Here is a 23,822-nt window from a genome sequence, read left to right on the forward strand (position 1 = left end):
CCCTGCTCAAAGCAGGACCAATCCCCAATTTTTGCCCCAAATGGCCCCCTCAGGGATTGAACTCACAACCCTGGGTTTAGCAAGCTAATGCTCAAACCACTGAGCTATCCCTCCAGAGACTAACAAATTTATTTAAGCACAAGCTTTCATGGGCTACAGCCCACTTCATCGGATGCACAGAATGGAACATATAGTAAGAAGATATACACACACATACAGAGAACATGAAAAGGTGGAGTAAGAGGCTAATTAATCAAGATGAGCTATTATCAGCAGGAAGAGAAAAAAAACAACCCACCTTTGTAGTGATAATCAAGATGGCCCATTTAGACAGTTGACAAGAAGGTGTGAGGATACTTAACATGGGGAAATAGATTCAATGTGTGTAATTGAGCCACTCCCAGTCTCTATTCAAACCCAAGTTAATGGTATCTAATTTGCATATTAATTCAAGCTCAGCAATTTCTCGTTTGAGTCTGTTTTTGAAGCTTTTCTGTTGCAAAATTGACACCTTTAAGTCTGTTACTGAGTGGCCAGAGAGGTTGAAGTGTTCTCCCACTAGTTTTTGAATGTTATGATTCCTGATGTCAGATTTGTGTCCATGTATTCTTTTGCGTAGAGACTGTCCAGTTTGGCCAATGTACACGGCAGAGGGGCATTGCTGGCGCATGATGGCATATATCACATTGGTAGATGTCTAGGAGAATGAGCCCCTGATGGCGTAGCTAATGTGATTAGATCCTATGATGGTGTCACTTGAATAAATATGTGGACAGAGTTGACATCGGGCTTTGTTGCAAGGACAGGTTCCTGGGTTAGTGGTTCTGTTGTGTGGTTGCTAGAGAGTATTTGCTTCAGGTTGGGGGGCTGTCTGTAAGTGAAGACTGGTCTGTCTCCCAAGATCTGTGAGATTGCGGGATCATTTTTCAGGATAGGTTGTAGATCTTTGCTGATGCGCTGGAGAGGTTTTAGTTGGGGGCTGAAGGTGACAGCTAGTGGCGTTCTGTTATTTTCTTTGTTGGGCCTGTCCTGTAGTAGGTGACTTCGGGGTACTCTTCTGGCTCTGTCAATCTGTTTTTCCAATTCAGCAAGTGGGTATTGTAGTTGTAAGAATGCCTGATAGAGATCTTGTAGGTATTTGTCTCTGTCTGAGGGATTGGAGCAAATACAGTTGCATCTTAGAGCTTGGCTGTAGACAATGGATTGTGTGGTGTGTCCTGGATGGAAGTTGGAGGCATGTGGGTAAGAACAGCGGTCAGTAGATTTCTGGTATAGGGTGGTGTTTATGTGGCCATCGCTTATTAGCACAGTAGTGTCCAGGAAATGGACCACTTGTGTGGATTCGTCTAGGCTGAGGTTGATGGTGGGATGGAAATTGTTGAAATCATGGTGGAATTCCTCAAGGGCTTCTTTTCCATAAGTCCAGATGATGAAGATGTCATCAATGTAGCGCAAGTAGGGTAGGGACATTAGGGGACGAGAGCTAAGTAAGTATTGTTCTAAGTCAGCCATAAAAATGTTGGCATACTGTGGGGCCATGCAGATACCCATAGCAGTGCTGCTGACTTGAAGGTATATATTGTCCCCAAGTGTGAAATAGTTGTGGGTGAGGACAAAATAATCTAGGATCTTTAAAGAGGTTTAAGAAAAGGCTAGCACCTTATACCTTTTCAGATAAATCTGAACCATGGAAAAACTGAACTATGGATTCAACTATATTATCTGGTGGGCTATAACTACTTTGCCAAACCTTCAGAAGCATGAATAGTAGCCAAAGGCCATATCTCTCTCTCTCTCTCTCACTCACACACAACACATTAGTTTACACTTTACATGAGTTCCTTAGACTACATAGACTTTTATCCCTAGCCTTAAAGAATAAATTTTGCAGTTCTGTTGTTAGCTATTAAGATGCAAATCACCTATAAAGAGCGCGCACACAGATGTTTCACCAGAGTGCTCAAAGGTTTTCTTCAGAACTCCATCAATCTTGTGCACTGGGTTAGTGGTGGAAGAATTTCCTATATTTCAAGAGGATTGGTTAAGGTCCAATGCATCACTTGGTATGAACTATAATTAAAATGTATTTCTTCAGCTATCTATGTAATCTATATAATCCAGAAAAAAAAAAGTCTGGATTTTCACTGAGAGATGAAGCTAGAAATTCTACTGTATAATAAATTGCCGAGTTTGACATGGATTATTTCCAGGACCTCTCTATTTCCAGAAGAAAAAACTTGAGAAGCCTGATCAGCTTTCCTAAGCAGGCTCAGTTCTGAGTTTTCTTGCACCTTCTCACTTGATCATGAGCATTCATCACTAAGGGCTTGTTTACACTTAAAACTCTACAAAAGAACAGTTGCAGTAGCACTTGAGTGTAGACACTACCTATGCCAACTGAAAGGGTTCTCCCATTTGCATAAGTAATCCACCTCTTCCATTGATATAGTGCTGTCTACGCTGGGAATTAGATCGTCTTACATCATCATTCAGGGCTATGAATTTTTCACACCACTGAATGACATAGCTGTGTCAACCTAACTTCTTGGTGTAGACCAGGCCTAAGTCCAAGAGAGGTTCTCTGTCCTCCACAGCTGAAGTAATACAAGTCTCATTCCAAACTGACTCCTAAGTTCACTTCCCCTATGTTTCTTCCACTATTCAGGATATTTTAGCAGTAGGTTTTGTTCTGAGACTTGAACTTTCAAGAAAATGCTAACGTACAAATGCTAAGTCAGGAACTGTAGTGGAAACCAACTGTGGCTAACAGGACATCTTACCATATGATGGAGTGTTTACTTACTTTAACCCAGAATCTAGCTACTATCAGGCATGAACAACTGCACCAAATACCTGTCACGGTGTTGCCCACTTGAAAATTAGACTTCTGCCTCAGCAACTGGGCAAGAAAACTTGGTGACACATTTAAGTGTGTCCTCTCCATCAAGAATAAATGGCTAATGCATATAACAATTTTATTGTATTAATATTTACTATTTATAAAAGCTACAATGAAAGCCACTGTTTATGCACTATTCATAGCTTTAGCATGAATCTAGATTGGGAGCATTTTCTTTCTTGCTTATAGGTTTGTTTTTTTCACTAATTTTTTCCCCTTAATAGATGCTTCCATGTACTGTTTCATGAGGGTCCAAAGGAAGTGGGGTAGACACTTGGCACTCTTCTTCTGGTATCTAGAACTGACAACTGATGGTAAGCGTTTAGGATGTCTCCTGGAGAAATTGTAACTTCAGTTTTCCTTTGTGTATTTTATGTGTCATGGTCTTCACTTTCAGTCTGCCAGCTGAGCACTGAATAACCGTTTTGCTAACAAAACCCTGTCCAGCCTTAGAATGCTGATTCTCAGAAACCAAAAGCCAGTAACTGAACTGAAGCACTTCCAGTTCCATTTTGACAGGATATTAAAAACAAAACATTTTACAAAGCACCTTTCATAGAACTTCTCCTCAATTAGTTCATTCACAAAGAAAAATAATAGTGATTACAACTGGTCATCAGCTCAGGGTAAGAACCCTCCTGTGACTTGGTCAGGCCTTTTGAGCAATGTTACTAAATTGATAAACATCAATTACACACACTAGAACTAAACAATATATCAGAAGTTTCTGTATTAATTCTATCCTTGGATGGGAAAATTTATTAGAAGAAAAATAACTTGCAACTGTACAGATTACGACAGATACTCTGTTGAAAACAGCTAGATTCCTTTTCCTATAACACCCATCCTAGAGTGCTGCAGCATGCTAATGGCATTATAATTAACAGAGAAAGCACTTTTATTCCAAATCTCCATTCTGAATAGTTTATATCAGAAGAGAGTTGACAGTTTTTCAAAGAGACATTAAGGGCCCAAGAGCAAACTATCACACTGCGTAGGAAAGATAGGAAGTATGACAAGAGACCACACTGGCATAACCAGGAGACCTTCAATTATCTGAAGCTCAAAAAAAGAATCCTACAAAAGTGGAAACTAGGCCAAATTTCAAAGTATGAAAAGAAACAAATAACACAAGTATGTAGGGAAAGGCCAAGACACAAAACGAGATTAAACTAGCTAGAAACAAAGGGTAACAAGAAAATATTCTACAAACACACTAGAAGCAAGAGGAAGACCAAGGACAGGGTAGGCCTGTCACTCAATTGGGGGGGGGGACACGGGGGGGGACAATAACAGAGAATGTGGTAATGGCAGAAGTGCTAAATGATTTTTTTGTTTTAGTTTTCCCCAAAAAGCTTAGCAGCAACTGGACATCTAACAGTGAATGCCAATTAAAATGAGGTAGGATCAGAGGCTAAAATAGGGAAAGAACAAGTTAAAAATTAGACAAGTTAAATGTCTTCAAGTCATCAGGGCTTGATGAAATACATTCTCGAATACTCAAGGAGCTGACTGAGGAGAGATATCTGAGCCCCTAGCGATTCTCTTCAAAAAGTCATGGAAAATGGGAGAGATTCCAGAGGACTGGAAAGGGGCAAATATAGCACCAATCTATAAGAAAGGAAATAAGGACAGCCCGAGGAATTACAGAGCAGTTAGTTTAATTTCAGTACCCAGAAAGATAATGGAACAAATAATTAAGCAATCAATTTGCAGACACCTAGAAAGGATAAGAAGTAACAGTTACCATTTATTTGTCAAGAACAAATTGTGTCAGCCAACCTAATAGCTTTCTTTGATAGGGTAACAAGCCTTGTGGATGGGGGAAAAGTGGTAGATGTGGTATATCTTGACTTTAGTAAGGCTGCTGATGTGGTCTAGTATGACCTTCTCAGAAACAAACTAGGAAAATACAACCTAGATGGAGATAGTATAATATGAGTGCATAACGGGTTGGAAAACCATTCTCAGACAGTAGTTATCAGTAATTCACAGTCAAGCTGGAAGGGCATATCAAGTGGGGCCCTGCAGGAATCAGTGATAGACCCGGTTCTGTTCAATATCTTCATCAATGATTTAGAATAATGGCATAGAGAGTACACTCAAAGTTTGCAGATGATACCAAACTGAGAAGGGTTGCAAGTTTTTTGGAGGATAGGAGTAAAATTCAAAATGATCTAGACAAACTTCAAAAATGGTCTGAAGTAAATAGGATGAAATTCAATAAGGAAAAATTCCAAGTACTCCACTTAGGAAGGATCAACTGCACACATACAAAATGGGAAATGACTGGCTAGGAAGGAGTACTGTGGGAAGGGATCTGGGTGGCATAGTGGATCACAAGCTAAATATGAGTCAGCAGTTTAACACTGTTGCAAAAAAAAGCAAACATCATTATGGGCTTAGCAGGAGCGTTGTAAGCAAGACACAAGAAGTAATTCTTCTGCTCTACTCCACGCTGATTAGGCCTCAGCTGAAGAATTGTGTCCAGTTCGGGGCACATCTGAAGAAAGATGTGGACAAATTGGAGAAAGTCCAGAGAAAAGCAACACAAACTATTAAAGGTCTAGAAAACGTGATCTATGAGGGAAGATTGAAAACATTGTGTTTGTTTAGTCTTGAAAAGAGAAGACTGAGGTGGGACACAATAACACTTCTCAAATACATAAAAGGTTGTTATAAGGAGAGGGGTTAATTATTCTTGTTAATCTCTGCGAATAGGACAAGAAGAAATGAGTTAAAATGGCAGCAAGGGAGGTTTAGGTGGGACATTAGGAATAAGCTCCTGTCAGGGTAGTTAAACACTGGAATAAATTGCCTAGGGAGGTTGTGGAATCTCCACCATTGGAGATTTTTAAGAGCGGGTTAGAAAAACACCCGTCAGGGATGGTCTAGATAATATTTAGTCCTGCCATGAGTGCAAGGGACTGGACTAGATGACCTCTCAAGGTCCCTTCCAGTCCTGTGACTCTACGATATTGTTGGTCCCATCACAGAAAATCCACTGCCACAAGTTAGCTCACTATCCCCAACACTGGGGGAGGGTAAAAAGAGAAAATTGTGATCTCTCCCAGAGCAGTCAGAATCTGCTATTGTTGCCCACCACAGGTCTGTCAAGGAGAAAAAGAAAAGGGTTTTCAAAGAAAGACATGTTTTGGAGGTAAGAAAGGAAAAAACTGGGTGTTGTTAGAAAGCAAGCAAGCAAACTAATAATTTCTGGTGGCAGAGAAAGGGAAGAAAGAGGTCTCACATTAGAAGCAAGTAGGGTATGAGAAAAAAATGATACATGAGTAAAGCATTAGGGATTACTGAGAATTACAGGGGGTCAAGAGAATAAGCCAGAAGAGGGAGTCATAGATAGCTGTTAGGAGTGTGGCTGGGAGCTAAAGTTAAAGCTAATGTTGAGGAAAACCCAACTTTATGAACAAACTTGAAGTTCACACTTCTGAGACAGCTAGAGACCAGGTGAGTTACAAAATACCATGTTTGATTTCTAGTAGCACAGGAGGAAAAGAAGGTCACTAAAAGTGTCATTAAGATGGCATCCCTCATTGAGGCAGCTCTTATTGCCAAGCAAGAATGCAGTCTGATGACACCAGACAGAAGTAACAAAAGAAAAAACACTAGCCACTGAAGTTCTATTATTATAAAGTTCTGTAATCTTAGACTAACCGAGAAAAGACTAACAACTGTTCAGTTAACCAAGAGTATGAAAACTGTAGAACCCGCTTAACGACTTTGAAACCTTTCTGATTTACAGCACTTTCTAATAGGAAGTTACCTACTTGTATCAAATTATAACAGCAACTTTCCTATTATTTGTTTTACTTATGTTTATTATATTTAAACCCTTACGTAACAATGCAAATAATGTTCCTTTGTAACTAGAGTTAGTTATTTCTAATTTATAATTACACTGGAGTTTTTCTCCAAATTTAAGCTCAGTTGTATGGAACCTGGGAAGTTGAGCCAGATATTCCTTTTAAATTGCAGAGAAAAAAGACTTTGCAGGTCAAGCAACCTTAAATATACACAATTCACAATACGTGCATATTAACTTCACTTAAAAGTTAAATTGTAAATATAGCTGAGTTTCAAAAAAATAATGTTCATTGTGTACATTTAACTATTTTAACAATGTTTGAAAAGGCTCAAAATACCAGCATTGGACACTTTTCTGGGGATTTCATTTTCAGAAAAAATGGTGAAACAAAGCAATTGAATTGCAAATTACACAAGCATTCAAAACTTTTTTTTTTAAAAACAATTACTTACAATAAGTTTACAGAACATTTAGAAGTGTGAAGTTTATACACAAGACATTAAAATCACATTACATTACCTTTTTATGTTTTGCTCCACGGAAGTGTGACTGAAGACTTATAGAACTCATACATGGAACTTTACAAACCTAAAGAAATTAATTACATTCAGTTATGCTACAGCCAACTTTAGTATAAAAATACTGTTATGCAAGCACATCAAATAGGTCTGCAGTTATGGATGAAAACCTTTCATTATATTTTACTATTTTAAGAAACTGCTGAAGGCTTCTTTGAGGAAGGCTTGTGTGAGAAATTTAAAGTAAGACACCAGTAAATGACAAAGAGTAGTACATAACTAATCACATTAAGCCTACTTAGACATCGGGAAAGTGAAGATATTAAAAACAGCACCAGATCTGTGTAAACTGTTTAAGAAGATTTAAAAAACAAAAAAAAACAAAAAACTTTTCAATGAACTAGTTTCTGGAATCCTTCCCCACCCCCCCCCCCGATTTTTGACAATATACTTTTAACTCAGTAGTTTCCACACTGTTCTGCAGAGTGTTGGTGGGTGGTCGGTGCTGAAATAGATGATCACATGATGCAAAGGGCATGGAGAAGGAGCTGGAAACAAGGAGGACTGTAACGCCAACACAATAATTATCATAAGATCTCACAGTATCATCAGTGCAAGGTCAGCACAAAAACTGTTTACTGTTAACACAAAACAATGACTGAAAGAAGACATCAAACCTATTAATATTTCCTGCTGTTTTAAGAAACAGCAGCTCAAACAAGCAGAAAAAAGTGGGCAGTTGAGGCCTTAGTTTCTTGCTTCTAGAAATCAGAGCTGGATACATATATGCTGGATCTCTTCCTCCTGATGCAGATACTTTGCCTCATTTTGTCAGAGGTGATGCCTCACCCAAGGAACTCCATCAGAGCGGTAGAAAACGTGTAATAACTTCACATACTTCAGCAAAATCAATTTATTGGATTTAGCCTGACACTTTGAGGGTGTTAAAATGCAGCACACTGCTCTATAGAGCAGTGGTCTCCAACCTTTTTACGCCCAAGATCACTTTTTGAATTTAAGGGCAACCCAGGATCTATGTCACCCTTTCCCCAAAGCCCCTCGCCCCGCTCTCCCCCACGCTCACTCACTTTCACCAGGCTGGAGTAGGGGGTTGGGATTCGGGGGGGGGGGGGCAGGCACTCCGGGCTGGCCCTGGGACAGGGGGGTTCGAGTGCAGGAGGGAGTTCGGGGCGCAAGCTCTGAAAGGGGGCTCAGGGCTGGGTTTCGGGGTGCTGGCTCCAGGATGGGGCTCAGGGCTGGGGTGCAGCCTGCCTCCCGGCAGAACTTACCTTGGGCAGCTCCCGGTTGGCAGCGCAGCAAGGCTAAGGCAGACTCCCTGCCTACCCTGGCCCCACGCTGCTCCCGGAAGGGGCCAGCGCGCCGCTAGGGGGAACAGGGGGCACATGGCTCCGCACACTGCCCCTCTCTGCAAGCACTGCCCCCACAGCGCCCATTGGCCACAGCTTCCCATTCCAAGCCCATGGGTGCTGCGGGGGCAGTGCTTGCAGAGAGGGGCAGTGTGCGGAGGGAGACTCCTATCCCTGAACCCCGGGGACTGCACTGGCTTCTTCAAGGAGCGGCGTGAGCCTGGGACAGGCAGGGAGCCTGCCTTAGTGGCAGCCTCGCTTCACCGCCAGAGATCGCAATTGACCGGTTGGTGACCACTGCTGTATGGTCAACATGGACTCTAATACTACACAAATAATACACAAGCAGGACTCTATTCTGGGTCAGCTGAAGCTGAAGCCTTTGAGCCTTTCTAGGTTGGCTTCTTATCCGATTAAGCAGAAAGTTTGAAGGACACATGACGACTTCAGGCACTCTCTAGGATTCAAGTGTTCATTGCTGAGAAAATCTTGCAGTCAAGCCAACTGTGGATCTTTTGAATCAGAGTCATACTTATCCTTGAAAGACATGGGACAAATTATTTCCAATTTCTCCTGAAGCAATTTGGGTACAAGTATGAAAAAGATCACGTTACAAAGTAAATCCAGAAAGTGGAAAAGCCATCCTAGATCTATTTTCTAATTGGGAGGAAATGAATTGTGCTAACACTGATCACAAGCTACTTCAGTTCAGCACTTGAAGGAACAGGTTCATGGTACACAGCAGAAGCAGGTTATTAAGATCATACCCACTCACTTTAAGAAATTAAATATGGGGACTTACTAGAAGTGCTTAATACTCTGTTTTTTCAACACAGCTGGGGCAGGGGAATCAACATTTAATTACTCCTGTTGTCACAAATCTAATTTTATGTTTGCTTTCTGGCTCTCTTGCAGGCTACCAGCATCATCCACAGAAGTGAAAAGTTACCTGGTTCCTGCACTTTGACCCCTAGGGGCTAGCAAGTGAAGATGATAATACTGCACCATATGACAGACCTACATTCAGGAGTAAAATGTACTCACTAGATCACACAAAACTATGTTATATAAGCCATACTTTAAAAAAGCACCCAGAAATCCACTCACCTCACAATAAAATATCTTTTTCTCAGATTCTTGTTTAACATCCTCTGGTTTAGCATCATCCACATTGGTGGTGCTCATCTTGTAAAAGTGGATCAGAGCACTTAAAAAAAACAATGAATTCACATCTTATTTACACATTTTTTTTTTTAGCTTAAAACTAGAGTGGAAGAATACCTATATGTAAATTATTAGATACTTGAACTGCAGAAAACATCTGAACAGAACCTCTAACACAAAGCAAAAGCATTTTCTACGGTGGTCTTAACTATGAAATATTTTTACCACAAAAACAAGGATGAATATTTAGTTAAAGTCCAGTAAGCTACTAAAAGAAATTTGATCTTGCTGCATCTTAGACACACACACTTCTTTTTAGTTATCTGTAGTTTTATGGTTTATAATCTTTTACAAATCGAAACAAGGAACACAATTAATTGTATTCATTTTCTTTAAAATGCTTGACTGCTCTATCACCACACTTATATTGAGGCTTTTCCGAACACAGAAGATACACCAATTTTTTAGTTAAAGGTGTGACAGTTAAACCTATTTAGTTAAAACTGGTGCAACTTTGTGTCTGTACACTCATCACACGTGCATGCTAAACTAATAAAAACCAGGTTTAAATTGATGATCTAATGATGTACCCGCCATTCAAGTGTTAATTTCAATATGATAAAATTCTAAGTTTGCTCACTAGAAAAAGTACATTACCTATTGCTATACTAGCTGAAAATTTATTTCAGTTCCATGTAAATATCTGTGGTGCCTATGTTCTTCTATAATATATCTCAATTCATCCTGTTTTCATACAACTGTGTGCCAAATTATCTGTATTTTATTCTGTTTTATTGAATCAATAAAAGTATCAGGTATGTGTTACAGTTAAGGAGATTACTTGCATAACAGGCAATTCCTGATAGCTTTCAAGCCCAAGGCAGAAAAACAAATTATAAACAGAAAGTTATAATTTCCTCTGTTTCTTTTCAACTCCAATCCTTTTACACTTTCCTCTATATTCATAGATACTACGGTCAGAAGGGACCATTATGATCATCTAGTCCGACCTCCTGCACAACGCAGGCCACAGAATCGCACCCACCCACTCCTGCGAAAAAACTCACCTATGTCTGAGCTACTGAAGTCCTCAAATTGTGGTTTAAAGACTTCAAGGAGCAGAGAATCCTCCAGTAAGTGACCCGTGCCCCATGTTACAGAGGAAGGTGAAAAACCTCCAGGGCCTCTTCCAATCTGCCCTGGAGGAAAATTCCTTCCTGACCCCAAATATGGCGATTAGCTAAACCCTGAGCATATGGGCAAGATTCACCAGCCAGATACTACAGAAAATTATTTCCTGGGTAACTCAGATCTCACCCCATCTAACATCCCATCACAGGCCATTAGGCCTATTTACCATGAATATTTAAAGATCAATTAATTACCAAAATCATGTTATCCCATCATACCATTTCCTTCATAAACTTATCAAGTTTAATCTTGAAGGCAGATAGGTCTTTTGCCCCCACTGCTTCCCTTGGAAGGCTATTCCAAAACTTCACTCCTCTGATGTTAGAAACCTTCATCTAATTTCAAGTCTAAACTTCCCATTGACCACTTTATATCCATTTGTTCTTGTGTCCACATTGGTACTGAGCTTAAATAATTCCTCTCCCTCTCCTGTATTTATCCCTCTGATATATTTATAGAGAGCAACCATATCTCCCCTCAACTTTCTTTTGGTTAGGCTAAACAAGCCAAGCTCCTTGAGTCTCCTTTCATAAGACAAGTTTTCCATTCCTCGGATCATCCTAGTAGCCCTTCTCTGTACCTGTTCCAGTCTGAGTTCATCCTTCTTAAACATGGGAGACCAGAACTGCACACAGTATTCCAGGTGAGGTCTCACCAGTGCCTTGTATAACAGTACTAAAACCTCCTTATCTCTACTGGAAATACCTCGCCTGATGCATCCCAAGACCGCATTAGCTTTTTTCACAGCCATATCACATTGGCGGCTCATAGTCATCCTATGATCAACCAATACTCCAAGATCCTTCTCCTCCTCCGTTACTTCTAATTGATGCATCCCCAACTTATAGCTAAAATTCTTGTTATTAATCCCTAAATGCATAACCTTACACTTCTCACTATTAAATTTCATCCTATTACTATTACTCCAGTTTACAAGGTCATCCAGATCCTCCTGTATGATATCCCGGTCCTTCTCTAAATTGGCAATACCTCCCAGCTTTGTATCATCCGCAAACTTTATTAGCACACTCCCACTTTTTTTGCCAAGGTCAGTAATAAAAAGATTAAATAAGATTGGTTCCAAAACTGATCCTTGAGGAACTCCACTGGTAACCTCCCTCCAGCCTGACAGTTCACCTTTCAGTAGGACCCGTTGTAGTTTCCCCTTTAACCAATTCCTTATCCACCTTTCAATTTTTAGATTGATCCCCATCTTTTCCAATTTAACTAATAATTCCCCATGTGGCACGGTATCAAACGCCTTACTGAAATCTAGGTAAATTAGAGCCACTCCGTTTCCTTTGTCTAAAAAAATCTGTTACTTTCTCAAAGAAGGAGATCAGGTTGGTTTGGCACGATCTATCTTTTGTAAAACCATGTTGTATTTTGTCCCATTTACCATTGACTTCAATGTCCTTAACTAATTTCTCCTTCAAAATTTTTTCCAAGACCTTGCATACTACAGATGTCAAACTAACAGGCCTGTAGTTACCCGGATCACGTTTTTTCCCCTTTCTTAAAAATAGGAACTATGTTAGTAATTCTCCAATCATACAGTACAACCCCTGAGTTTACAGATTCATTAAAAATTCTTGCTAATGGCAATTTCGGGTGCCAATTTCTTTAATATTCTTAGATCAAGATTATCTGGGCCCCCCGATTTAGTCCCTTTAAGCTGTTTGAGTTTTGCTTCTACCTCAGATATGGTAATACCTACCTCCATATCCTCATTCCCATTTGTCATGCTACCATTATCCCCAAGATCCTCTTTAGCCTTATTAAAGACTGAGGCAAAGTATTTGTTTAGATATTGGGCCACGCCTAGATTATCTTTAACCTCCACTCCATCCTCAGTGTTTAGCGGCCCCACTTCTTCTTTCTTAGTTTTCTTCTTATTTATATGGCTATAGAACCTTTTACTATTGGTTTTAATTCCCTTTGCAAGGTCCAACTCTACTCGACTTTTTGCCTGTCTCACTTTATCCCTACATCTTCTGACCTCAATAAGGTAGCTTTCCTTGCTTATCCTTCCCATCTTCCACTCCCTGTATGCTTTCTGCTTTTTCTTAATCACCTGAGATAATTTGTAAATACCACTATTACTCAGCATTAATAAATTTAGCCATTATTAATCACGCTTAATAAATCCTGTCTTCTCAATGAAGAAACATTAACAAAGTCAATTCGAAGTACATTGAACGACTAGATTTGAAACATTTTCACTGTTTGATGGTTAACAGGAAACAAGAATTATCATCCATTCATTGAAACCAAAGCTAACCAATCTCACCGGGGACACCTCCCTGCTCCATGGCAAGGGAAAACTATGTCGCTGGAGATGGTGACAGTTACCTACCACCACCATGGCAAGGCTGGAACCAAGATATCAGTCCAGCACATTTGAGTGGTGACAGAGATCGCAGGCATCCCCCCACAGGACTGTGACAGTAGAGAGTGGGTAGCTGCACTAGAGCAGGTGCCTGGGGCACCACTATTACCATGGTTCTCAGGAGGCGTTAAGCAGGCCCAGAGTACCAGCACAAAGAACAAAGTGCTGGGGAGTGGAGAATGTCCTCCTTTCCAACCCCCGAGTTATACAGTAATATAAAAAGGCCATAGTCACCAGCTGGGGGAGAGAAGAAAAGTAGAACTCAGAGCCTCGGGCCAGAAAAGATGAGAGGGTGGCAGAGGAACGTGGATGCTGCAGAGACAAGAACCACTATAAGCTACAAGACTGACAACAATAGTCCCCCGTGCCCTGCCCCCCAAGCCCTTCTCCCCCGTGCCTTGCCCCCCAAGCCCTTCTCCCCCGTGCCCTGCCCCCCCAAGCCCTTCTCCCCGAGCCGGCCGAACACCCTCCCAGCCCAGGCAGATGAGACCAGGGCGCCCCAGACCCACTCTCGCTGTCTCCCGCCTCCCCGCTCCACCCGCCGGGACGCTCCCGGAGAAAACACCAGCGACACTGCCTCAGGGAATGCGCAACTACATCCGGGACCCCAACTCGAAACGTCACTTCCGTCCCCTAACGGCGGGGCCCGCGAGAGTGAGCGAGGTTATGGTACATGAGACGGAAGGGGGGAGGGATTGACAGCAGGACTCCCTCCCAGCCAATGAGAGAGAGTCTTACAACCAGCCAATAGGAGAGGGAGAGAGGAGGAGCGGGAGTTCAGGCCACTATTTGTTGCGGCAACAGTTAAGGCGCGTGGGGGTCTAGGGCGTCTTCCCATCGCGGGGCCCGTCTGAGGCCGCCCGCCCCACCCCGCCCCTAGGCGGGCTCCGAGCGGCCCGGCCGCTCTGACGCAGACCGGAGACGGGGGCCGCCGCTCTGGCTCCCCTGAGGTAACGCTGCAGCCAGCCGCGCTCGGACGTGGGGCTGCGGCCGGGCGCGCCCAGCGGGCTTGTGGTCAGTGCTGGCTCGGCTGGCCAGCCTCTGCTCCCCGTTCCCAGGGAGCCCTTAGGGTGGGCAGGGGTCTTGCTCTCCTGGCGCGCCGCTCCTCCGCGTGGGGGGGGAGGGGTGCGCACGCGGGCCCCGCTTTGCCGAGAGCCCCTTGGCACAGACCCTGCCGTCGGTGATCAGACACGCACAGAAAGCGGTTCCAGGCAGCCCTCCTCGGAAAGGGTTCCGCCTTATTCCATGACTGTTGTGTTGCTTGCGTTTCCCCTGGCAAACCGTCCCTGTGGATTGCTGTGTGTGCTGGTCTTCACATATGGCCTAGCTCCCTGCCAGGGCATAGAAAAGCAACAAAGATGTCTCAGATTCATCTTGCCGTTGTGCAGTTTGGGTTTCCCACTTAGTAAGAGCTGCTGTTTTGCTAATTTGACTGTAGACTTTTTATTCTTTAGAGAGAAAAGATGCATGAAAAAGAATCAATACGTTTCCATTTAAAAGTAAATGTTTGTCATCAATTGCTTAATTTTACATTTCTCAACAGTATTAAATGCAAACTATGATTTAAGAAATACACATGACAGCTCTAAAAGTGGTGTGAAAAAGTACAAAATTACATTCTAGTACACATCTTAAAAATGAAGGGAATATAGTAACTTCATTTTGATGAAACATTTTTTCTTTCTGAAGAAAATTCCAAGATAAAAAATAGACACTTGCTTGACTGCTTTTAATTAGCTTGCTATTGATGCAGTCTTTCAGTCCATTGCAATTGTTGTATGCAAAGCAGCATAATGTATGCTATTTTAAGACAACATATTATCAAAAGATTACTGTTTATAGTTCATTTTCTTACAAGAGTTTAATTTTCCTAGACTAAACATTTAAGGCACAATTTCAAAAGTGCATTCTACCCACATTTGCATGTGTAAATAAGTATTTTCCAGAGAAAATGATTAGATGCTGTAGTTACCTGAATTTTATACGCAAGTGCCCATTTTGCGCACAAATGTGTTTCTTGGCGTCCACAAATTGGTACTTTTACAAATAATGCTAGTGCAGTTAAGGATCCTTTTTCAAAATTGTATCCCTGAAAATCTGAGACCATGTGATACCCTTTTGAAGAAAAAAGTGCTTAGGCTAAAAATGTTGGTAGAGGGCTATGTTCTGTGGATATGATCTTGCTCCACTGGGTCTTTTGAATTCACTGGTTGTGGGATTGGACCTTATATGGCAGCAGAACTTCTACCAAACTGTATCATTCTTTGATGATCTGGGTGTGAGTGTTTTTTGTTTTGTTTTATACCCATAAGAAACATTTCAGAGTAGCTGCTGTGTTAGTCTGTATTCACAAAAGGAAAAGGAGTACTAAAGTGCCACAAATACTCCTTTTCTTCATAAAAAACATGTAGCCAAAAGATAGTCCCTTATGTATGGCTAGATTTAAACACTTTTTCACAGTTCTTTATGATTTGTGCCAATCCTAAAACATACAATGGCCTTCCTTAAAATACATATAATGCATTATTTTGTATAGGGTCTTCCATATGTTCTCTCTTAAAAGGCTTTACATAATTAAAATATACAATTGCACAGTAAAAATAAAAAGTAAAAGGAAAAATATTGACAGGTAATAGCAAGGGAAGAAATGTTTTTAGATTTTGAAAATAAGTACAGCGTGAGGCCTATAGATACAATAAGCGTGTTTCAGATGATCGGTGTTGCAGAAAGCTCTTGCATCAACAGTGATAAGATTGTGAGGGTATATAGAGAATACTGGTGTTAGGTGAATGGGTGGAACAAAGAATGGAGCAGAAAAAGAAAGTCCAGAAGAAGGCTGTAGGAGCCTTCTTGGAGGGAAAGGAAAGAAGCTTTGAAGTGATGCCTGAAAAAATACAGGAAGCCATTGGAGTAGTTTGAGGGGGTCAGGGGGTCAATGAGGTGATTGTGTGTTTGAATGGCTGAAAGGGAAGCTAGCAACATTCTACACCTGATGAAGTCTGAAGAGAGTCCATAGTTGCAAAGGGTTGTGAGAAGATTACTGGATGGATAAAGATTTCAGTAGATCAAGAAACTGTTTCAGAGATGGTAATATGCAGATTTGCAGACAAATAGTTGAAGTAAGAGAATTTGGGATTAAGGATGTTGCCAAATTTAAGGATAGTGGAGGTAACGGGTTAACAGGTAACTGGGGTAACATCTTTGAGCAGGGCTTTTTTGTTTTTTGTTGTTTTTTGGGGCCATTTAGGGATCTAGGGCAAAAATTGGGGATTGGCCCTGCTTTGAGCAGGGGTTTGGACTAGATGACCTCCTGAGGTCCCTTCCAACCCTGATATTCTATGAACAGGAGATCAGCATAAAGAAATGCAACAGCGTTTGGTTTAAAGATGCTTCTCTTGCCCTAGAGAAACAGTTCACTCTGATATGTAGTTGAAAGAAGTTAAAATAAAATTCCAAGTTTATTTGATCAAGACAGAGTGTTTGGACAGCGAGGTGCACTTTTTCATCCGAGGTGCACTTTCCATGAACAATGAAATACCAGCAGTGTAAAAGTGTTAGCTAAGGTCTTGCCTACACTTGAAAGGGTTTGCCAGTGTAGATATACCAGTAGCGCTATATTGACAACACCTTCCAGCTTGTGTCAGAAAGATGGTTCTTTAGCCATGATGGTTTAAACCAGTTCCTTGAGTGGAGTACGCTGTACCAGTTTATACTGTGGGCTTTTGCCAATGTAACTGTCTTGAGTAGGGTGGGGAAAAATCATACCCCTGACCAATGTAGCTATGCCAGCAAAACTTTTAAGTGTAGATCAGGCCTAAGTTTAAAGTTAGAGATAAGATTAGAGAGAGAGAAAGTAGACAGAAAAGGCCAGAGGGCAAGGCCAGAGGAGGAGAAGTCATCCCAGAAATAAAGGGCCTTCTAATAGACAAGAACAGAATAATTTGAGGAAGGAATCAAAGTTCGCTTTGGTTAGTTTAGAGGCTGTTCTGCACTCAAGGGGAATAGGGACGAAGAGCCACCCCAGTAGAGGAGGTTGTTGACTATATACAACTGAAATTGCTCTTCCCTGTGACCAATATACAAAATCTAGATTGAATACTGTCAGTGAAATTATTGTTTGAGCACAGACTGGAGAACTGAGAAATTGTTACTTTGTCAAGCACTTGCTGAGAAAAGTCAAATTAAAACTGGACCAGTAGTTAGTGTTGTTGTCTAACTTGTTTCTTAAAAATCTCCTTTAACCAGAGATATTAAGGAATGTATCAGAAGTAAAGGAATGGTGACTAAGAAGGGAACAAAGAAACACATTGAAGGCAAAACGATAGGCTAGAGAAGGAGATTAAGAGTTCCCTAAGGAGTAGTTTAATAAAGCAGGAGGAAGGAGAGGGAGAAAGAACCTAAATTCTACAGCAATATTTTGGGATTCTGTGGCACTCTGGTGTGGCAGACTGGACGTTCAGTGGCAGTTTCATTTAAATTTTAAAAATGTAGGATTTTAATTAGTTAAATATAAAAATCAATACAAGATCAGTACAATAGACACTTTTATTTATTTTGAAATAAAATTCTGTTTATTTTATGCTGTCCTAACACTTGCAGTTTTTGAGATATCATAGTTCAGACAGCATAGAAGAAGTTATAAGTGTGAATCTGGAGGCTTTGACAGTTGTGTAAGGGGCATTTGAGACTTTTTACACCTAGGGAGACATGGGAAACAGTTTGAAATTGTTGGGTAAGTACATTAGTTGGATGTTTCTGTTCAAATAATCAGCAGTTAAAATAGTCAACAGTGCTGACATCTAAATTATTATCCTAAGGTTTCAGAGTTCAAATGAGATGCACAGGGCCAGTTCATGCCACACAGAGCTATTGTTTCAAGCTACAGAATGAGGAAGACAGCATTGCTTTGGTTTACACTAAGACCATGTTTTCAAGGTTTTCTTTGCAATCACAAGGTTTAGAACGTTAATTTTGTAGAAAAAAGTTAAAATTTGAATTCTAGAGTACAATTCTCTGGGCAAAGAATGGATTTCATGGTGAATTCTGTGGTCATAGAATGCAGGAGAGCCTGGCTGTTGTAAATCAAATTTTGTCTGAAATCTACTTTGTCTTTTTTAAAAATCAGAAGTACTTGAGCCTTCACCGATATATTTAAAAAAAACCAACACCCTGATTTTGTATTTTTAAATCACTGCTAATTTGTTCAGTGTTGTTAAATGCAACAAAAATTTTAAACTAAATGTAAAGAAACTGGAATCAGCCACCGTACCTAATTGCTGTCATAATTTGTGAAATACTTATTATTTTATAGACATGCATTCTGCATACCACAACATATTGCTGCTCATCTCACATTTTGCTTATTTCAGATACATGCACAATTTCCATTCTAATGTGTGTATTCACAAAATGTTATCAGTTAACACAAACCAAACACATTTTGTTCATTCTAGAAGCACAAGACTTTAAAAGATAATGCCACATGAACTGGAATATGTTTCTCATTTAATTTATACCAAAAGCTGTCTTCTCTTTTGAAATGTTATGTTTCTCACCTGAATGAGGTAGAGTTTTCTTTTATAAATTCCTGAACAATAAAGGGGTAGGTTAGAGTTTCAAGGTCACACTTCCCCCAGTGGTGGCATTATTGTGCTCTATACTGTCACAGATTCAAGTATCTTATGTAATTCTCATTGTAATTCATTCTTTGCTTTATGGACCCAAAGTCCAAGCATCATTACATATCTACATCAAGTTCCTGACCATTACATTTTGCTTGCGGATCTCTTGTTTAGTTGATTGATGTGAAAACACTCATACAGATAGATAACTCTCCAATGCCTGCTCATGTGCACATGCTGAAAAGTACAGGTTATTTAAATTACAATCCTACAAATATGTCCAGCAGCCTTAACTTAAAGCATGTGAGTAGTCCTGATAGAGTGAATGGGACTATTCACGTGACTAAAGCCGCCTTTTAAGGTTTTGCAAGATAGGGTGACCTTTGGCATCAACTTGTGCACCAAAATATTAACAAATCTAAGATATTTATGTGATTTAAGCATTTTTAAAAATGCATCAACCACTTTGGGACAAACTAATACTGTACCCCCTTTTCTGTAGGTTTGTTAATACAAACACAGAGGACTTCAGGATGCCATTCTTCCAGTAGACTTTGCATTTGGTATGGAGAACACCAGCAGGCCATGAAATATAGACAGGACATTTGCTGAGATTTGCATGGCATATTTTACAGCAAAATGTGTGCCTTAGTGCTCAGTTCACATAGCTGAAGACCCAAAACAGAACTTGTTCTCTTCAAAAAGTTCTCTCGCTCTTGTTCTCTCGATCTTTCCACTGATTTCTTCTTTTTCCCCTTTTAAAAGATTTTTATATGTTTAATGTCTTGTAATAACAATGTCAAAATAAATAAGGAAACAATAACAGAAGAATGTAAATCTTACTCTAACACTGTCCGTTCAGAAGAAATTATCAGATACTTAAGAAGGAGAGAAATTCAAGGGGTCTGCTGAGGTAGAGAAATTGATGAAACACGTTAAGAATAAAAAGAGTGACTGAGAACATATAAAACAGGTGGGCAGGGGTGGAATAGCAAAGAATGGTGGAGAAAATTGGGATGAAGAGGGAGATTGGGAACAGAAATAAGTGGACTTGTGTAGAGAGAGAGAAAGAGACTCAGGAAGAGTGAGGGGAAAGGACAGAAGAAAACCGGAGTGTAGGTCTACAACAAAATGTACACTAAGTAACATTAGATATGTATAAAAGAGCCAACTCAAGGTGAAATAAATAGGGGGAGAAAAGTAGAATCACATTTTAAGAAGTCTGGAGAAAAGAGGAGAGAACAAAAATCTGAGAAGTCTAAAAATCCAGAAGATTAGCACGGGAGAAAATGCAGTCCCTGGAAACCGTAGGGACAAAATGGACCAAGAAAAAATGGAGCGAGAAAAGGGAGAGAATGAAAAACAAAAAAAGAAAAGACACAGTAAATATTTTGTTTTTTACCAAAGTTTTACGACAGTGTTATATGAAGAAGTATTTACAATGCTGATTTGTACTCTGTGTATATAAGCACGCTATATATAAAGATATATTCACAATATAGTGGCACTGACCAGGAGTGTGTTGGCCTGGTGGGAGCTCTGGGCCTTCAGTCTACCTTGCTTGTCACCATGAAAGGTTTTCCTCCTTTCCCCCTCGCTGCTGGTGATGGCTCATCTTAAGTGATCACTCTCCTTACAGTGTATATGATAAAACCCATTGTTTCATGTTCTCTGTGGGTGTATATAAATCTCCCCTCTGTATTTTCCACCAAATGCAGCCGATGAAGTGAGCTGTAGCTCACGAAAGCTTATGCTCAAATAAATTTTAGTCTCTAAGGTGCCACAAGTACTCCTTTTCTTTTTGCGAATACAGACTAACACGGCTGCTACTCTGAAACCTTTCAAGTAAATGAAAACTCTGTGCCTCTAGCCTCAGCTTGACCAGCTGCAAAAGTCTCTACCTCTTCCTCCTAATGTTCAAGTTATTAAAATCTTCTTCCATATCCACACATCTAAGTTCACACAGAGCCTTGCAAGGCCTAGAAGAGAGAAAAAACTCCAGTGTTTCCAATGAGATATTCTCTATAAGCTGTGCCTCGGGCTGTTTTCCTCATAATCAGAAAAGAGAATTTTTCCATCTCCAATTTGAACTTCAGTTTTAAGGAGGGCCATGGACAAATAATAGCTCAGTTCTCCGTTATTTTTAATTTACATAACACTTCGAGCGAAATGTAGTTTTTTCCCTCACACAAGGGAATTAATATATTAACAAGCCTTGAAAAGTATTATCTGAAGCTGTTTCAATTTAGTGGTTATAAAATCCATTGTGACACCTTTTCTTAAGAGATACCTGTGATGGGTGAAATTTGACCCTGAATGGAGGGTCAATACAAAACCTGTGTACTGTACTACTAAGGATCTACTATGGCTTCAACATACGGATTAAGGAGGACTTAAATCATGCACAGGGTGCATTTCACCCCAGGGCATATTCCTTGCCTCCTAGTTGATGCCTTCCACTTTAATAACGTCAGACCTAGGAATCTGAGGGAAGATCGGACAGGTCCTTTAAACCTCAACATTTCAGGGCTCAGCCTTCCTCAACAGTTTATATGCAGGTGCACAAGTTTCAGACACTTCCATTTGGTCCAGACTCAACCCTCAAGTTTCCATTTCTAATATAGTCTAATGATCTGTATTTAGAGGGGAGAGACATGCATTTCATTACCATGTTTAAAATAGGTTCCAAGAAGGCAGTCTTTTCTATTAGAGCTTGTGTCCGATCCTTCCATTTTGCCATTTGACTACTCAAGTCCCCAAACTGATGATCTATTAAAACCAGTTTACCAAGAGCACAGTCCTACTTTTGTTTCAAGCTTTCAAAATGAGTTTCTGTTTTGGTGGCCAGAGATTGTAAAGTGAAGGGCCTTTATCTATGGTCTTGTCTACACTGGGGTTCTGCCTCAATTTCAACCACTGATGTAACTGCATCTGTCTATATTAGGAATTTGCACTACTGTACTTACTTTGGTGGCTGGCCACAGATGGCTAGAATGGGCAAATCCCCAGTAAAGACAAGGCCTTAATGGGGAGCTTTAACAACCTTAAGAGATATCCCTGGTTGAGGATTAAGAAACATGCCCTCTAAGGGAGGCATCTCCAGCGCCTTCTGGCTCAGTATGTCCTCCAGACTCCGATAACTTAAAAATGAGATTGAGGAGGTAAATCCTTTCCTTTTAGCTCCTCTGGACAGGTTCTGGGTAATGAAGTTTAGGAGCTATCACTAGTCAAAGATAAAAACAAATTATCAAGTAAACAGTAGGGCGAGGAGGAGAACTCCCTTTATCCTGAACTTCATACTCTGAGTTCATGTCAGCCAAATATTTGTCTAGATATTTCATATATAATAAGCAGCTTTTATGACCAACTTCAAAAAAAAAAAACACAAAAGGAGCCTCCCCCACACAGAAGTTAGAGCAGTAGCTATGGGAATATCAATTCAATACCAACTCATTAATGAAGAGCTCCAAGATCAAAGGTAAAAACTAAAAGCAAACATCTCATCCACCCTAGTGCTCTAAGCCAGTGTTTTCAACCTTCGGTCCATGGATCTCTGGGGGTCTGCAGACTATGTCTAAGGAGTCCACAAAAGATGACTATGAAAATAAAGTTTCAGATCCCAGAAAAGGCATTTCCTTTTTCTGATCGATCAATAATATGTGAATACACCCCACCTACAGGTCAAAACCTGGAAGTGTCATTACCATAGAAGCCCACAGTTTAGTGCCCAGTGTCACATTTATAGTTGAATTCTGTCCAGTCAGTTTTCAACCAAAGACTTCTATGATAAGGGGACTGGACCACAGGTTGAATTTCCAAAAGGGTCTGGACCTCCATTTGAAATTTTTTAGGATTTGCAAATGAAAGGTTGAAAACCACTGCTCTAAGAAACAGCAATGCAAACACTGCTAGAAATAACACTTCTCCAAAGATGGCTTCTAAAATAGTGAAGTAAACAGTGACCAGTGGAAGAAAGCTGTACAGTTTAAAAGTGCTGTGTCTAAAGCATTGTTTAATAATAGGTAAACTCTGGGTGCTCAGCCATTCACATTGTTTACCAATCAAACTTTCATTGGCTCCTTGACGTTTTAATTTTCCATAACATTCCTGTTATAAAAGCAGTGGCAGTCCCATAGTGCAACAATGTCAGAAACCACCCTCTAGGGTAGGGGTTCTCAAACTTCATTGCACCGTGACCCCCTTCTGACAATAAAAAATATTACACAACCCCAGTACGGGGGAATGAAGCCTGAGCCTGCCCGAGCTCTGCAGCCTCAGGCAAAGGGGCCAAAGCCCAAGGGCTTCAGCCCCGGGGAGGGGCCTATAACCTGAGCCCCACCACACAGGGCTGAAGCCAAAGCCTGAGACCTGCTGTCCAGGGCTGAAGCCCCTAGGCTTTGGCTTCAACCCTGGGTGGTGGGGCTCAGGCTTCAGCTTCAGCCCCAGGTGATGGGGCTCGGGCTTTGGCTTCTGCCCCAGCAAGTCTAACACCAGCCCTAGCAACCCCATTAAAATGGGGTCGCAACCAGTGTTCCCTCTGTTTTTACATCCATGTGTGGAATGAATTTTGTTATGTGCACCAATACAGAGATGATGTGTGACACATCACCTTTGTATTGGTGCACATAACAAAATTCATGTGGTGGGGTGGAGCTGAGGGGTTTGGAGTGTGGGAGGGGGCTCAGGGCTGGGGCACAGGGTTGAGGTTCAGTGGGAGGGCTCTGGCTGGGGGTGCAACTCTAGGGTGGGGCTGGGGATGAGGGGTTCAGGGTGCAGGAGGGGGCTCAGCTGGGGCAGAGAGTTGGGGTGTGGGAGGATGAGGGCTCTGGCTGAGGGTGTGGGGTTGGGAT

General features: G+C 41.0%; 1 protein-coding gene and 1 long non-coding RNA gene across 2 annotated transcripts in view; one reads left to right on the top strand and one right to left on the bottom strand.

The window, feature by feature from the left end:
• The window catches only part of LOC119851596, a 62,513-nt gene extending 48,499 nt beyond the window's left edge, over nt 1-14,014 (bottom strand). The window contains exons 1-4 of the mRNA XM_038391679.2: nt 13,861-14,014; nt 13,586-13,663; nt 9,715-9,814; nt 7,242-7,310 (exon numbers count right to left, since the gene is read on the bottom strand). Coding sequence (XP_038247607.1) covers nt 7,242-7,310; nt 9,715-9,792 — 147 coding nt within the window. The 5' untranslated portion in view covers nt 9,793-9,814; nt 13,586-13,663; nt 13,861-14,014. The remainder of the gene's footprint in view (nt 1-7,241; nt 7,311-9,714; nt 9,815-13,585; nt 13,664-13,860) is intronic.
• Nucleotides 14,015-14,017: 3 nt separating this feature from the next.
• LOC122458848 overlaps nt 14,018-23,822 on the top strand; it is a 31,027-nt gene continuing 21,222 nt past the window's right edge. Inside the window, exon 1 of the long non-coding RNA XR_006279128.1 lies at nt 14,018-14,301. This is a non-coding gene — a long non-coding RNA (uncharacterized LOC122458848). The remainder of the gene's footprint in view (nt 14,302-23,822) is intronic.

Source organism: Dermochelys coriacea, chromosome 2 (assembly GCF_009764565.3).
Source record: "Dermochelys coriacea isolate rDerCor1 chromosome 2, rDerCor1.pri.v4, whole genome shotgun sequence".
In the NCBI taxonomy this organism is placed as follows: domain Eukaryota; kingdom Metazoa; phylum Chordata; order Testudines; family Dermochelyidae; genus Dermochelys; species Dermochelys coriacea.